Source organism: Amblyomma maculatum, chromosome 1 (genome assembly GCF_055883805.1).
Source record: "Amblyomma maculatum isolate TAMU_Amacu chromosome 1, ASM5588380v1, whole genome shotgun sequence".
In the NCBI taxonomy this organism is placed as follows: Eukaryota; Metazoa; Arthropoda; class Arachnida; order Ixodida; family Ixodidae; genus Amblyomma; species Amblyomma maculatum.
Genome location: NC_139344.1, coordinates 421,864,004 through 421,877,927, shown reverse-complemented (window position 1 = coordinate 421,877,927; position 13,924 = coordinate 421,864,004). Strand labels below are relative to the sequence as shown.

At 45.2% G+C, this 13,924-nt stretch overlaps 1 protein-coding gene across 1 annotated transcript in view; it reads left to right on the top strand.

The window, feature by feature from the left end:
* The window catches only part of LOC146209241 (uncharacterized), a 47,786-nt gene that overhangs the window by 16,438 nt on the left and 17,424 nt on the right, over positions 1-13,924 (top strand). Inside the window, exon 3 of the mRNA XM_084587377.1 lies at positions 10,099-10,184. Coding sequence (XP_084443503.1) covers positions 10,099-10,184 — 86 coding nt within the window. The remainder of the gene's footprint in view (positions 1-10,098; positions 10,185-13,924) is intronic.

Below are 13,924 nucleotides of genomic sequence, written 5' to 3'. Positions count from 1 at the left end.
TAGTTTCCCCTACGGGGGCTTGGGGACCTTCCGCGCACACTATCGTCATAGTTACGTCCTCGCGACGCAAAGCGGGCCCTGTACGGCGATGGAGACATGAATCGACGGCTTGGTGGCGCAATCTCAGCGCTACGCAGATAGTTGTCGATTTCTTTCGGTCGTTCACCTGGGCGTGGTCGTGGAGCGTCGACTGCAAATCCGCGGAGACCGATTCGTCGGTACGGGCAGTGTCGCAGAATGTGGCCGGCCTCACCGCAGTGGAAGCATAATGGCCGGTTGTTTGCAGTCCTCCAGGCGTCGCACTTCCTTGGGCTTGGTGGTCGTTGGTAGGCTTGGCGGGCGGGGGCCAAGGGGCGGCTTTCAGAAACAGGACGGTAGCGGCGAGGGCTCGGAAAGTCATCACATCGGGGCGGAGGGCGACGTAATGCACCAGCGTAGTTCATTGCTGTTGCCTCTTGAGCTGGAACAGTCGCAGCCGTCGCTTGAGGAACGCCCAGCGCCTGCTGAACTTCTTCACGGACGACGTCCGCGAGCGTCGCCACCTGGGGTTGTTGCGATGATGGCATCAGTCGGCGGAGCTCCTCTCGCACGATCTCCCGGATGATGTCCCGAAGGTTCTCTCCGCTTGCAGATGCGCTGGGGTAGTGGCATGAGTAGTCTGGTTGAAGTGGTCGCTCGTAGTGGCGCATCCGGGTGTCCAACGTCTTCTCGATGGTCGATGCTTCACTTTCAAATTCTTCCACAGTTTTCGGCGGGTTCCGTACAAGCCCCGCAAAAAGCGACGCTTTAACTCCTCGCATTAGGAATTTCACTCTCTCACCTTCGGTCATGTTAGGGTCGGCGCGGCGAAACAGGCGTTTCATCTCTTCTACGTAGACCAGGATGGGCTCGTTGGGTAGTTGAATTCTTGATTGGAGGAGGGCCTGAGCTCTTTCTTTACGGACAGAACTTGTAAAGGCCGTCAAGAACTGTGCTTTAAATGTCTCCCAATCCTTGAAAGAAGTCTCGTGATTTTCAAACCAAATTCGGGCATGTCCTTGAAGAACAAAGTAGACCTGCCTGAGTTTCGCAGCGTCGTTCCAGCCGTTGAAATCTGCCACACGGTCGAAAAGGTCCATCCAATCTCCCGCATCTTCATCCGGTAATCCATGGAAGTAGGGGGGCTCACGGGGTTGGACGAAAATCACCGGTGCTGTAGGCTGGGCCATTGTCAGTGTCGATGCCTTCCGAGATCGAATGGGGTCAGGCAGCAGACCGTGTTCGGGTTGTAGGCCTTGAAGTCGGCGGCTGGCTCGGTGACCTGTAGGCTGGTCTTCCAGGGCGACAGGAACACGGCTTGGGTCTTCGCTTGAAGGATCAAATGCAGCACCTCCACCAGATGTCACGTAGTGGTGACGAGGTCGACAACACAAATGGAGGGTCGATGACTGCACTAAAGAAACTCTTTATTTGGGCTGACTTGCGCCCGCAAAAGAAGTAAGCAACTCTGCGGCGGCGATAGAAACAAACGTGCTCGTCGATCGTCGAACAAAGAATGCTCGTCACACTCGGCAACGCTCAATTTAAAGGCTGCACAGAACAATCTAGATAACGTCGCAAACAGCTACCAGCACGGGCTGGAACATTGTGGAAAGACACCCGAGTGGCCGGAACCTTCCAGACAGATCTCGGTGCGTCTTGCGCTACGACAAAACTGATAAAGGTGTGACTCGCGACATCGAGCAGTAACAAACAAAGATTACAGAACTGATACGCGGTCCAGAATCAGAGTGATAAGCCTGTATGCCGGCGGCTGTTAAAAAACTACAAATACTGTTTTGTAGGTTTCGCGGCAATATCTATAAGCAGTTTGCATGCTGAGTGGTAGGCAGGATGACGTGCCATGTATATCACAACAAAGCCCCTATCGCCGTTATTTCCAGAATTGGGCGCATATATGCAAAATTTATTTATCTGAAGGAGTCGTCAGTAAGATGTTCTCGAATTGTGAATGCCAATAAAGTATTCAATAGTCGTCAGTTACTAGAGTAGAGTTGCAGCCAAAGTTTCAGCTCTAATAATAAATGTTATTTTATAGCTTTTTTAGGTGCATGAATATTTTGAACTTGTTTTCTCATTTTTAGCATGAATTTTAACATGTTGTCGGGAACTTGAAGCTTTCACCAGAACAAGCTCACTGTTAAAAGCAGTGTAGTGTTTCGGAAACGCCTAATGTGATATAATAAATGAAGGAAGCATCATGTAAAATGAATCCACCAAAGAATATGGTGCAGAGATTATGCATGATTGTATCAATATATTGCTTATCAGTATACTGAATTAGGAAAGCGCGCTTAAGAAAACGCCGAATGTCACCCAGAATGGGCGACTTCCTTGTCGTCCTTTGGCGTTTATGTATCGAGCCGCGGCAATCTCATCCCTATGCGGAATCCGCTTACAGATGCAGCATTTTGGCATACTGTAGTGTTTCTGTACACTAAGAATATATTTCGAAGCTTCTAAAGTAAGCTTAAACTGTGCGACCAACCCAAGTAACAGAAAATAAAAAAGTTGTCTCACCTTCTCAGTTTGTTTTCCTGCTTAGAAATCATGTATCAATTTTAAGGATGGACACAAATTTTCAAGTGTTTTAAGGACGTCACAATTGCATTGCTTTTACCTGTTTCCATTTCTCGAAAAAATAATCAAGAAAATGGTTTTTACAGAATGTTCGTTTTTTTCTAGCCGTCCCTTCTCTACAAATGAGATGTAAGTTTGGCGTTGAGACCAGTATTCTCAGTTTTTATAATTAGATGTCGAAGCATGTGTGAATGATGGTCATTTAATAAACTCTTATTGCGAAAATCAAGAAATTAAACCAATCTTCATAAAAGCATAAAAATAAAGATCACCCAGGCAGATCCAAGCAACATCGCTTTAGTGTGAGATATTGGGTTTCCTGTTGCGATTCCATGACAACAAAAATGTTTGCGAATCCCTGCTTTATAGTATCGAGACATCATTAAAAACACCATTTCGAGATAATATGGCGCAGCGCTGTCAGCGTTGTGAGGGAAACTTAGTCATTGCTCTTACAGGTGACACGGCTAAGTTGGCTGGGGCTGCCAACTAGGACTGCGTCTCTATATTGGAGGGTGATATGATAATCGAGGATTCCTGGACCCTTGATATCTGCCACATGCTGCTTGGTCAAACACACTCACATGGTTTGATTAGCGGGCTTAGAGAGGTACTTTATATTCTTGTCAGGTGGTGTGATCTATTATGTGATAACTACGGCAGTATGGTAATAAGTATGCTCGAGGCAACATATTCAGAAATTAGGCGATTACTGATTAAGCGATCAAATTGAATTGACGCCAACAAGGGCACGTAGAAATAGGCGGAAAGGGAACCGTCAAGGCTGTGGCGGCAAGTTTTTCAAGTGGTTCTCGAATCTAAACGATGTCTCAACGATGTCGAGTGCCGGCGTTGTGTAGAAAGGAGCTTACCTCTGGCAGGTTGTAGGCATCGGCACAGCCGTGCACTGAATAGAATTCGAATTGCACAACATCACGACACAATATGAAGTGGCCAATTTGGAATGCACTACTAATTCTGGCTTCGTCTTTGAGTTAGTGTTATGTTGCACTGCTGCCATGCAGGATTTTGTATCCTGAATTAGACGCGCTGTCTCCTATGCCTTGCCTTGGTTATAATCGGGATCTAATATCTACTGCAAGTTTCGCCCATATAATCTGATATTTTAAGCCTTTTGGTAAATATGTGTGGTACAGAAAGTTGTTAATGACGCATCTTCAAGAGGAGCCGGCCATGCGGAGAAAAACGTTACCTCGTCATACTGTTAAAGACTGAGCTTTAGTGACCCTCCAGATGGTTGCATTATGCGTTAATCGTTATAAATAATTGATCAGGTGGCCCATCAATGAAAACCGTTCACACAAGGACGCATTTTAATTTATTGACCGTCCAGATGGCTGCATTGTGCATTAATCATTATAAATAATTTAGTAGGTGGCCCATCGATAAAAACAGTGACCGCAATTTCACACAAGATCCCATTTTATTTATTGCGGGCAGTGCAAAACGCTGATATGTTTTAATTGAATCTGACCACATGGAATCTAGCCGCATGGAGAAAATTTCCAAATGATTACGTAACTCTGTAATGCGAAATTTGAGAGTGGCTCCGCAGCCTTTTCAGTTTTTCTATAGATTGAGGCGAAGAAGTTCAGCAACACCTAGATTGACTATTATAGACAATTGTTAATCTTGACTTCGCCGGGATGGTGTAGTGGTTACGGCGCTCAACTACTGTTCCTAAGGTTGCAGGATTGATTCCCCGACTACGCGGCCGCTTTTCAATGGAGGCGAAAAGCAACGCCCCCGTGTGCTGTGTGATGTCAGTGCACATTCAATAAACTTAGATGGTAGATATTTTCGGAGTTTTTCACTACGACCTCTGTAACAGCCACAGTCGATTTGGAACCTTAACCCCCCTAAAAACAAAAACCATACCAAAGCAATTTTCATTTTTATCACACATTCTTTCTTCAAAAAACACTCTGTTAACAGTTCTTGATCTAAACGCTTGTATGGCCTGCACTACAAGAGGATAGGAGTGGTGCGAATAGGAGGAGTGACTGTGCATTTAGCGGCAGACGAAGGAATTCTACCTGTTGCCTCGCTCATGGCTCAGAAAGAAGTAGCAGAAAAAAATTTACTCTTATAAGCAGCTGGATCAGCAGTGGCAAACGGCGGCAGCTATTAATTTCGGATCGGGCTGTGCGGGCTACCGAGCATTGCATCGAACACAACATAAGTTCCGTTGACCGCAACGAAGTTCACCGTCGTTTTATGCAGAATTCACTTTCATGAACTGTGCAAGCGATGCAGGCAGACGCTTTCCTGCGCAGGGCGGAATGCGAAAGCATAAGCATTTTTGGTGCATACGGTGCACCTCGTTTGCTCTCATCATTCTAACTGCTGCTAAATATCATCATTGTCACTTTTGCTAAGTACAGCGCCATTTTCATCGCTACTATCAAAGTCACGGTAGACGAGGAACATTATGGTGCGTTTCATGACAAAAAGAAGGGTCCCAGGCGTGGTGCGGCGAAAGAGGTAGACACCATACCGTGGGGTAGCATTCCTTGATTTTCTCCGCTACAAAGGTTCAATCGGCCTCTGGCCGAGATACTGCTCAGGTTAACTCCCGCAGTAAGGATAAAGTGTTGTCCTTCCCCGTCTCCCAACTGGTAAGCTTGTCGTCGATTCTGTTTTCCTGCATGCTGACCTCGCTGCCCGCCACTACCGTTTCCAAGACTTCAGAAACGCCCTTCGGAAAATAGTGGATTTGGAAGACATAATTTCTATCGAACGATTTGAAATGTCGCATGTCTGGATGGTAACATGCAAATCGGCGTGGTCTAAAGAAAAACTAGTCTCATGTGGAGATTTATTGGTTAAGGACCATCGCTGTGTTCTTGTGGATCTGGAACCGAAGAAGGTAAATGTCAAACGTCTCTGCCCCCTGAACGTTTGAATGACTCCTTTATAGGTGAGGCTGTACAAGCTTATTGCAAAGTCACCTCAATTTCGTTGGAAAACTAGAAAGTTTCCGATATGGCAACAGATGAAGACGCTCAGCCAGGATGTGACTGACTTTTGTCGAATGGGTTACCGTTGGTGACGTTCCGCATCAGCTAACTGTGCGAGGAGAACAGAGCCTTGTTCTGATACCTAGCCGACCACATCTCTGCCTCCGCTGCAACCACGTAGGACACATTCATCGGAACTGCCGTACGCCACGTTGCAAAGGTTGCCGGTGTTTCGGCCACATAGTGGAGGAGTGTGTGGTTACATACGCGGACAAGCTTCGGCATCGAGTCAGGCTTCCTGACGCATCACGGGAGCACATCATTAACGCCACTGTGATAAATCACGAGTCTGGCGACCTACCTGATGCCGTTGTGGCTGAGTCTTCAAGCGCCGCTCCACAGGCTACTGAAGAGGAATATACTGCTCAAGCGTCCGAAGGCAATTTGAATGACTCGGCACCTCAGGCCTTGGACGAGATGTCGGGGCAAGCGTCTGACGAGAATCCAAGTGCCGACGAGCCACCACGCATTCCAGAACATCCCGTGAGCGCCTTCGCATATATTTCGACCCCGTGGCCGCTAGTGTGCATCAACGTCTAGACCTGTGCCCGATTCCTGTGGCTGACTGGTACGCTGCCGCTGATGAGCCAATCTTGAAACGCCGTGCATCATGCGCCTCGAAATCCAGTGAGAAGGTCGATTAAGCTGGCAACAAGCATCGCCATCGCGGTCGAGCGTCGAAGTTAGCGTTCGCTGTCAGTAGGCCTAGGGGTGGTCGGAAGACGGCGAAGGCAAATAAAATTTTAGGCAAAGTTATGTGGTTTCACCTAGGCGGTCTCTAAAGAGATAATGCTTGCAACTCAATTTTCGGGGCCTTAGGTCTCGCCAGAGGCAGATGCAACTTCGCCATCTTTTCCACAGGAGCCGTTTAAATATTGTGGCAGTCCAATTAGATAGAGAGCGAGGAGGAGACCAAGAGGGCACTAAAGCCCTTTTTGGCAGATTTTAATGTACTTGTCGCACATGCTGTGGATTTGACAGCGGGCTGTTTTCTGTTTCTGTGAAAGACACTCCCTTGTTGTTACCTAACTTACAGTATTGACGCCGAGGTCCTGTTGATATGTTGCGATCTTCTATTCTTATAGAAGCCATGATGGATAATTAACGCTTACGCGTTTAATACTGTCACTCAGCGCATATGTTTCTTCGAACACACAGCTAGCTTATTTAACTGACTTACAACTTGTGCTAATGGGTGACTTTAATCCTTACTGCGACCGCAATGATCGTTCTAGTCCAGAAGTGCGCAATGACAGGAGCGGTGAACTTTTGTTGCGTGTTACAGACGATGCAATACTAGTTGATACAGGAGCATCCTGCCGTACTTTGAGGTCGTTCTGCATCGTTTCTGGTGCTCAGGTGAATCGCTTCAAGATTTCTGGCCTTTGGTTTTTGTTCATGGGGCTCAACGCCGCCCCTATAAGCAGGAGTGGAATGGTCATGGGTGCCCGCAAATATCTTGGCGTTCCACTGCATGCAATTGAGTCAAGTGCGCATTAGTGCAAAGGGCGATCGAGTTTCAGTCGTCTTCGTTATGATGATACGTTTATCCCTCATCGGCTTTCAATTTTCGGTCAGGCTCAGGCCTGGAACATGTTTCTGGATACAAAACTTTATTACGTGCTTCAGATCATCCACTGTGCTAGACATTACATCTAACGTTTTCAGAGTATATTTGCGACGCTTATTCAGACCTGTTTGTGCAGGGATGCTCGACTTAGTGCGCCTGTATGTGATGCAGTTAGTTGCCCGTTTCTTCTCCATTCATGATTGTTCACATGTGATTATTAGAGCATTCCTGCGAGTTAATTTCATGAATTCCAAACTTAGTGGTTTCTTTAGATTTTACTGACCAGCCACATTTACTATGATTTATGTAGGAAGTTTACACTTCGCTGCGGTTTTTGATACTACAGTTCTCGAATGAGTACTAATGTTCTGTTTCGCGCAAGAGCCTATACAAAGAATTGATAACAATGCTTTTTCTGCCAGTATTGTATCTTTCTTTATACTTTGGTCTTAAGGGTGATGATATGGTAACGAGGGTGCGCAAAACGCCAGTTCCTCCTTGCACGAAAACATTTTTCTTTAAATTACACTCCGAAGCTCTATCTGTTAGCACATGGCTCCATAGGAAAAATATTTGTTTCCTCTGTAAACTGCCGTCTGCGTGATGTGCATGAAACAATTGAGCTCTGTTTTATAAATCACAAAGGAACCACTCTCGTTTAAGACTTGTTGTAAAGAACTCTAAAGAAAGGCTTTGTTCTAAATTCGTACAATGTACGGTATCCTGCTGCTACACAATCTGATTACGAACCATATGACATGTTTTTCCTTATTGGACTTCAGAGCTTGTGAAAGACACGGATGTTGGATCGCAACACGCAACGCGTTGTTTCATCTAAAATCAATTTTAGTAAAATGATGCTGCATCTTACGGACCTCTATGAAGAAGCTGACTTTCAATCTGACTGGTTTACGCTAGTGACATGGTGTTTATCTTCGTATGCCTTTTAGTTGTGTTTTCTGCTGTGCATCTCATCAACTGCTGAGTGCTTAATAAATAGTCTGTGTACATAGATAGCCCTTTCTGTACATAACCGCATCTAATAAATACTATCTCGAAGAAAAAACGTGCCGGGATGGCGCAGTTGGTTAAAGGGCTTGGGTTCCAATCCAAGGGAGGAAGTTCAACTCCTGGTAAGGACAGGGTTTAATTTTTATTTTTGTTTAGAGCAGGTTACGAGGTACAATGCCGACAACGACGCCGCGAAACTCAGGAACGGATTCCAAAGAGCCACGGTCTAAAATATATTGAGTCTAGTCTACCTGTGAAGGTAAATTTCATGAAGAAATGGCCAGTACGTCGGATATTCATTGCACAAATTCTTGAACTGCATCCAGTCACTCCCATTTTTTGCTGAATATTGTGTCGCTTATTTAAGCACATAAGTATGGTTCGCTTTTTTGCACTGTTAGAAGTCCAGGTTTGCTTTCATGTCAAGGCAAGCGGGGGAACAAAGCCAGCATGACTCAGTCCTTTTCATAAACGTTTCTAAAACAGCTGATGTTTCGGTACGCACTGCTATATCTACATAACAGTGTGCGAATATAGTGCTGGACTGCCTTCCGGTAGATGTGTCCATAATAGTCCGTCATTGTAGGCAGACCTGACCATTATTGTGGTAGATTTGAAGTCGGAATATTAACGTGACCTTGGTTCTAGCCATTATCTCCATTGATGTTACGGGGCGGAGTTTTCGTAAGTGCTGTGAACGGTGAATCAGGAGAATGCCACTGGAAGATGATAGTTGGCAGATGACATAGCTGGTTACCGATTGTTCTGCAGGCTGTATGAAGTGACGAGGCAACATTAAGTGGTCAATTCAGGAGAAACCGTTCACTCGCGTAGAGCTTTGCAGATGAGAATGAAACTTGCTTGAACTCTTGGATTTCGAGTCAAGCACAGTACTTGTACTCCAAGCAGTGGCCTGTAAGCGGCTTCAATAAAATGCGGGTTCGTATCAATGTGGGGTGGTAATTCATATAAAGTGATTGCTTCTGATTTTATGCTTAAGAGAATGTGTGAGGTAATAACCCAAACATTAAGGGTTCACTGATTACGAAAGCAGCAAAGCATATATACGCTGAAGAAATCTGGCCAAGTTGCTATGATGTAAACCACAGCGCTGGTGGACGAAGGACGAGAAGAAGGAGGACATACAGCAGCGCAGTTGTTCTCCTGCTCCTCCTTTTCCTTCATCTGCCAGCGCTGTTTTTTCCATGATGCTCAACCAACTTGCTCAGCAACAAATGTTGCTATGATCTCATAAATTGTAAGAGTGCTAGAACACGTTTAAAGCACAAGGCGTGAGGTAGAAAGGGCGTTCACGTATTTACTTCAGGAAGGAACAGAAGCATTACAAAAAAAGAATGCCATTCTTAGCTAACCCTCTGAATTCTTGTCCTAAAATGCCTCCAAGAAATGGCACTTCTTAAAAAATTTGTCCGTTGCACTTGCCTGATTTGAACAGAAGTGAGATTGTTCCCTTCGTATGCGGCATTATCCTGTCAAGACAAGTCGCTTGTAAGCGTTTTCCTGTGACAGAGTTGATGCAAGCATCTTGTTGTGACCCCGCCGTGACCATCGGGAACACAAGTACTACACTGAAATTTGGCATAAAACGTTCTGCCAACTAAAAGCCATTTTTTTGTGTGTGAATTTGGAGCTGTAAGGATCGAGCGCTTTAGCTGGGCGAAGATATATTCGGCACACATGTAATTTTTCAACGAGCTGGAGATATTATAATAGGGAAAAATACCCATTATGCTTTATAACCATACCACAAGGAAGCAACGTACAGAAAAATAGTAACTGATTGTATTAGGCATGTAATATATATATACCATCAATGTTTGTTTTGCAATGAAATAGGCAGGACACATTAATCTTCGAAGCCGGCGAATACTCAAATGATGAGAGCGCTATTTTGTTGAAGCCAGATGAGACAAATCCAAATGGTAAGAAGTTTTTATCCTGCCTCGTTCTTTGTGCACGCGCTCTATACTCAATGTAGATATGAATTCGAAGTACGGGTAGTCTGCGTGCTTTGGTGCAACAAATATTGCAATTGCGGAGTAGAAGTTTAGAAGTCAATTGTTGTTAGAAGCACGTGTATTAAAACCATTCATGATTTGTCTCGATAAATTACTTTTCCCCAAATTTGACTTGTTGAATTCTTCTTCAGAGCCGCAGTTATACCAAATAAGAGACTGCAAAATAAAAACAAGTTCTCTCTAATGCTGGGCAAGAATTATTTTATGGAAGAACAACTGCATTCCTTACACTGTCATCAACAGGGTCGAAGAGGGTCAGGATCCCGATCTATTATGCAGTTTTAGTTCCTGGCTGGTACTTTGTTTCATAACCATGCAACGGTCGTGCACGGCAATCTGCGGGGAAAGGTTATGAACTTAGATTTTATGGCTGATGCTCTTTTTTATCACAGAAATATTTCCCACTTGATGCCGGCTCGTGAAAACGTTTTCAGTACAGTAAATATGTTTGCGTAAATTGGTAACATGGTAATCCTTAGGACAATAAATATTTAGAAAAATTCAGGCGCATACTGTGAATCAAGAACATTTTGCGCTACATTATATGGTAACGCAGCAAGCAGCATCGCTAAAAAACGCTTTATGCTTTTCTGCTATTTAATGGTTAGCGTTCACTTGCGTTCAATTCCACACTGATTCTTATCTGTGGCAGCTGCCCCTTTAACCTTGCTATTATAGCACTCTGGAAAATGAAGCCACTCGTATGTAATATAGAGAATTATGCAGCAGTGTTATCATAAAGATATTGTTATTACCATTTTGACCATTTATACCCGAAACTACACGTTAGGCATAACGACGTTGACTGGGGTCTTTACATGTCATACGGCAGGGTGAAATTGCAGTCCAGAAAACCATAAAATAGCAGGATAACTGTTACGTTCTTCAAACGTAAAAATCGCGCATAAACGGGGATACTAAACAAACCTGTGGTCAAAATGTGTACTTTTTGCACTGTTTTGCTAATAAATAATAATAGAAAATATTGTTCAAGCACACGCAAGAAGTATAAATGCGCAACCTTCGGAACAGTCGCTCCTTGCCCACCTGTCTCGTCTTGGATGACTGTAGCCTGTAAAGCCGTAACGGAACAAACTCATTTTGAATTCGCAGTACATTACCCGTGCTTCAAGACAGCACGTGCGCACATTTCACTTGGTAGAACAATAAATTCGCAATTATTATAGTTTTCATAGATGCGTGCGAAAATGAACTATAGCTCATCGGAGAACTTCGTCAATCTATACCGTGATGAATGAAATGCATCATTGGTGGTGCTGTTGAAGAGACGTGGGCAATTTTTAACGAAGCCCACAAGCAGGAGAACTGCTAAAGTGAAACATTCTGACGAGTTAGTCGATATGTGATCTATGATAAGCATTGTTTGCTAAATAAACTATCACAGGAAAACTGAGGGAAGAAACGACAGAAGCCCGCTTCCAACTTTAAGAAATGAACAAAAAAAAACGAGCCAGGCGCTCTCGTATTTAAAAATTTGGCTTTTAGGGCTTCTTGGTTAACAGATTCACAACACTACATCCGAGCAGTAGAGAACGCTCTTACACCTCAGTTTCGGGTGTCAATGCACCGTCCGTTGTCCGCGATGGTCAGGGAGAGTCTGCCACTTTACCTCCGAGCGAACCGCACAATGCGCGACGGACGCTCTCGACAAGCGGCAGCGCGCCTTCTTTCGGCACTTGAACTGTCAAATCTAGAGGGAGCAGTTCGCGGCGGCCCAAGAGGTCCAATTGCGGAAGCGCTGGCCTATTGACAACGAAGCGAAGGGGAGAGGAGGATGCACCGCTAAGTTTTACCCTCACCTCGCCTTTGTCGTGCGACGCAGAATCGGGGCTTGGAAAGGGCGTCAGCGCTCGCCGGCATCCGTTCGGCTCTTGTCGACGCAGAATCGGGGCTCGGAAAGGGCGTCAGCGCTCGCCGGCATCCGCTCGGCTCTTGTCGACCGCTGCAGGAGCCGCGTGAGCCACGGCTAGAATCCCCATCATAACAAGAAAAACAAAATGGCAAACCTCGAGCGCATACTTCAAATAAAATTTATTCATCTCAGCCAAACAGTTATACGCCAGAAAACAAGTATTCAGTTCTTGAAAAACAGTAGCAGCTTCCAAGAAATTAGACCGCGCAAACCAAAGAAAAAGAGAAGGCAATTTACAAACGTGGGACCTAAGCTATTTTTCTTTTCATCTTCAATAATATCACGTGGCAGCCTGTGTCTGCTTCTTGTTAGGATATCGCGTGTTATTACATCGCGTGAATATTTAACTAGCGTGGCAGAATAAGTTCAACCCGCTTCCCCTATCTGTTCCTAATGTTGCCAATACGATCAATTAGACGCTCATTGAAGCATCCCTGTCTGCCTTATATATTTGTTGCCTCATGGCAGCGGAATCTCATACACGACCCTTTAATCGCGGTCACATGGCTTGCTGTTGTTTCTATGTCACAGTTTGCACAACGAAGTCTCTTACTGCCCGAGAACACAACGGCTGTATTCGCCCGCTGATCACATTTTCTTTCTGATAATGTGAAACTTTGAGGAAATATGGCAGTACAACAAGATGCCTCCATTCATCTTGACCCGGATGTGGGTGGCATTGTTTCTTGGATCTCAATTTCTTGATTGTAGGGTTTAGTGTCCCAAAGCGAATAAGGCTAGAGGAGGGCACGCTAGCTGTGGAAAATGATGAAGGCTTCCCTTTCGACGCAGTAATGCTGATGGGATTGCACTGTATATGGAAAGCCTGCATGGCAGCTCGACACGCCGACATTGATGCAAGGCCAGTACTTCTGCGAATCCGTTTCGGCGTTCGTGGCAACCCACAAGAATGTGCACCCGGTGCCAGAATGGGTATCGAGAATTGAGCCCCTTATGCACATGAAGAGTTTTTAGCCCCTTTACATCAGTCAAGGTTTGGCTGGAAGCTTTAGCCCATACCGACGCTATGTACATTCTTCTCAAGTGTTCTTTCACTTTTGTTGTGTAGCGATGTATGTCTAAGCAGACAATAAAAAAAAGAGAAATTTGGCCCACTAGGTTTTTCTTTTTAAGTGCGCTGACATTGCATAGTGCATGGGTGCTTGGCTTTCAGTCTCAATCGAGAAGCAGCCTCTGCAGCCGGCAGTCGATTCCGCCGCCTTACGCTCAGCAATCGAGCGCTCTAACGACTGAGCCACTGCCTCCGACGAGCTAGTAAATAATGCATTAAGTGTGTGCTCACAGGCTTCTAAACGTAGGCGAGACGAAGCTAACAATTTCAGGCAAACAAAATACTTTATAGAAGCTACAGAGTTGAACCAGAGTCCAAAATGCCTGAAAGGCGCATTATACGCTACACCAATGGTTGCAGCTTCATTAGAATTATTTTATAAAAGCACATTCGCATTCTAGTTGTCGTTCGCCGCGTGATATGCTGCCGTCGCTGGCAGTGGCGGCTGAAAACAGGCCTCCGCGGTGCAAAACATGTGACCGCCACTGTAGCATTACGTAGCATCCACGAACGTACAGTTATCGAACGAAATGGCAGGGCCGCATAAGTGGGGGCAGTGCGACAGGTATGAGATTGTGGCAATTTTAAAGAGAAGCAAAACATGTTTCTTAGAGATCATACAAGCCCTAAAAGAGTGTA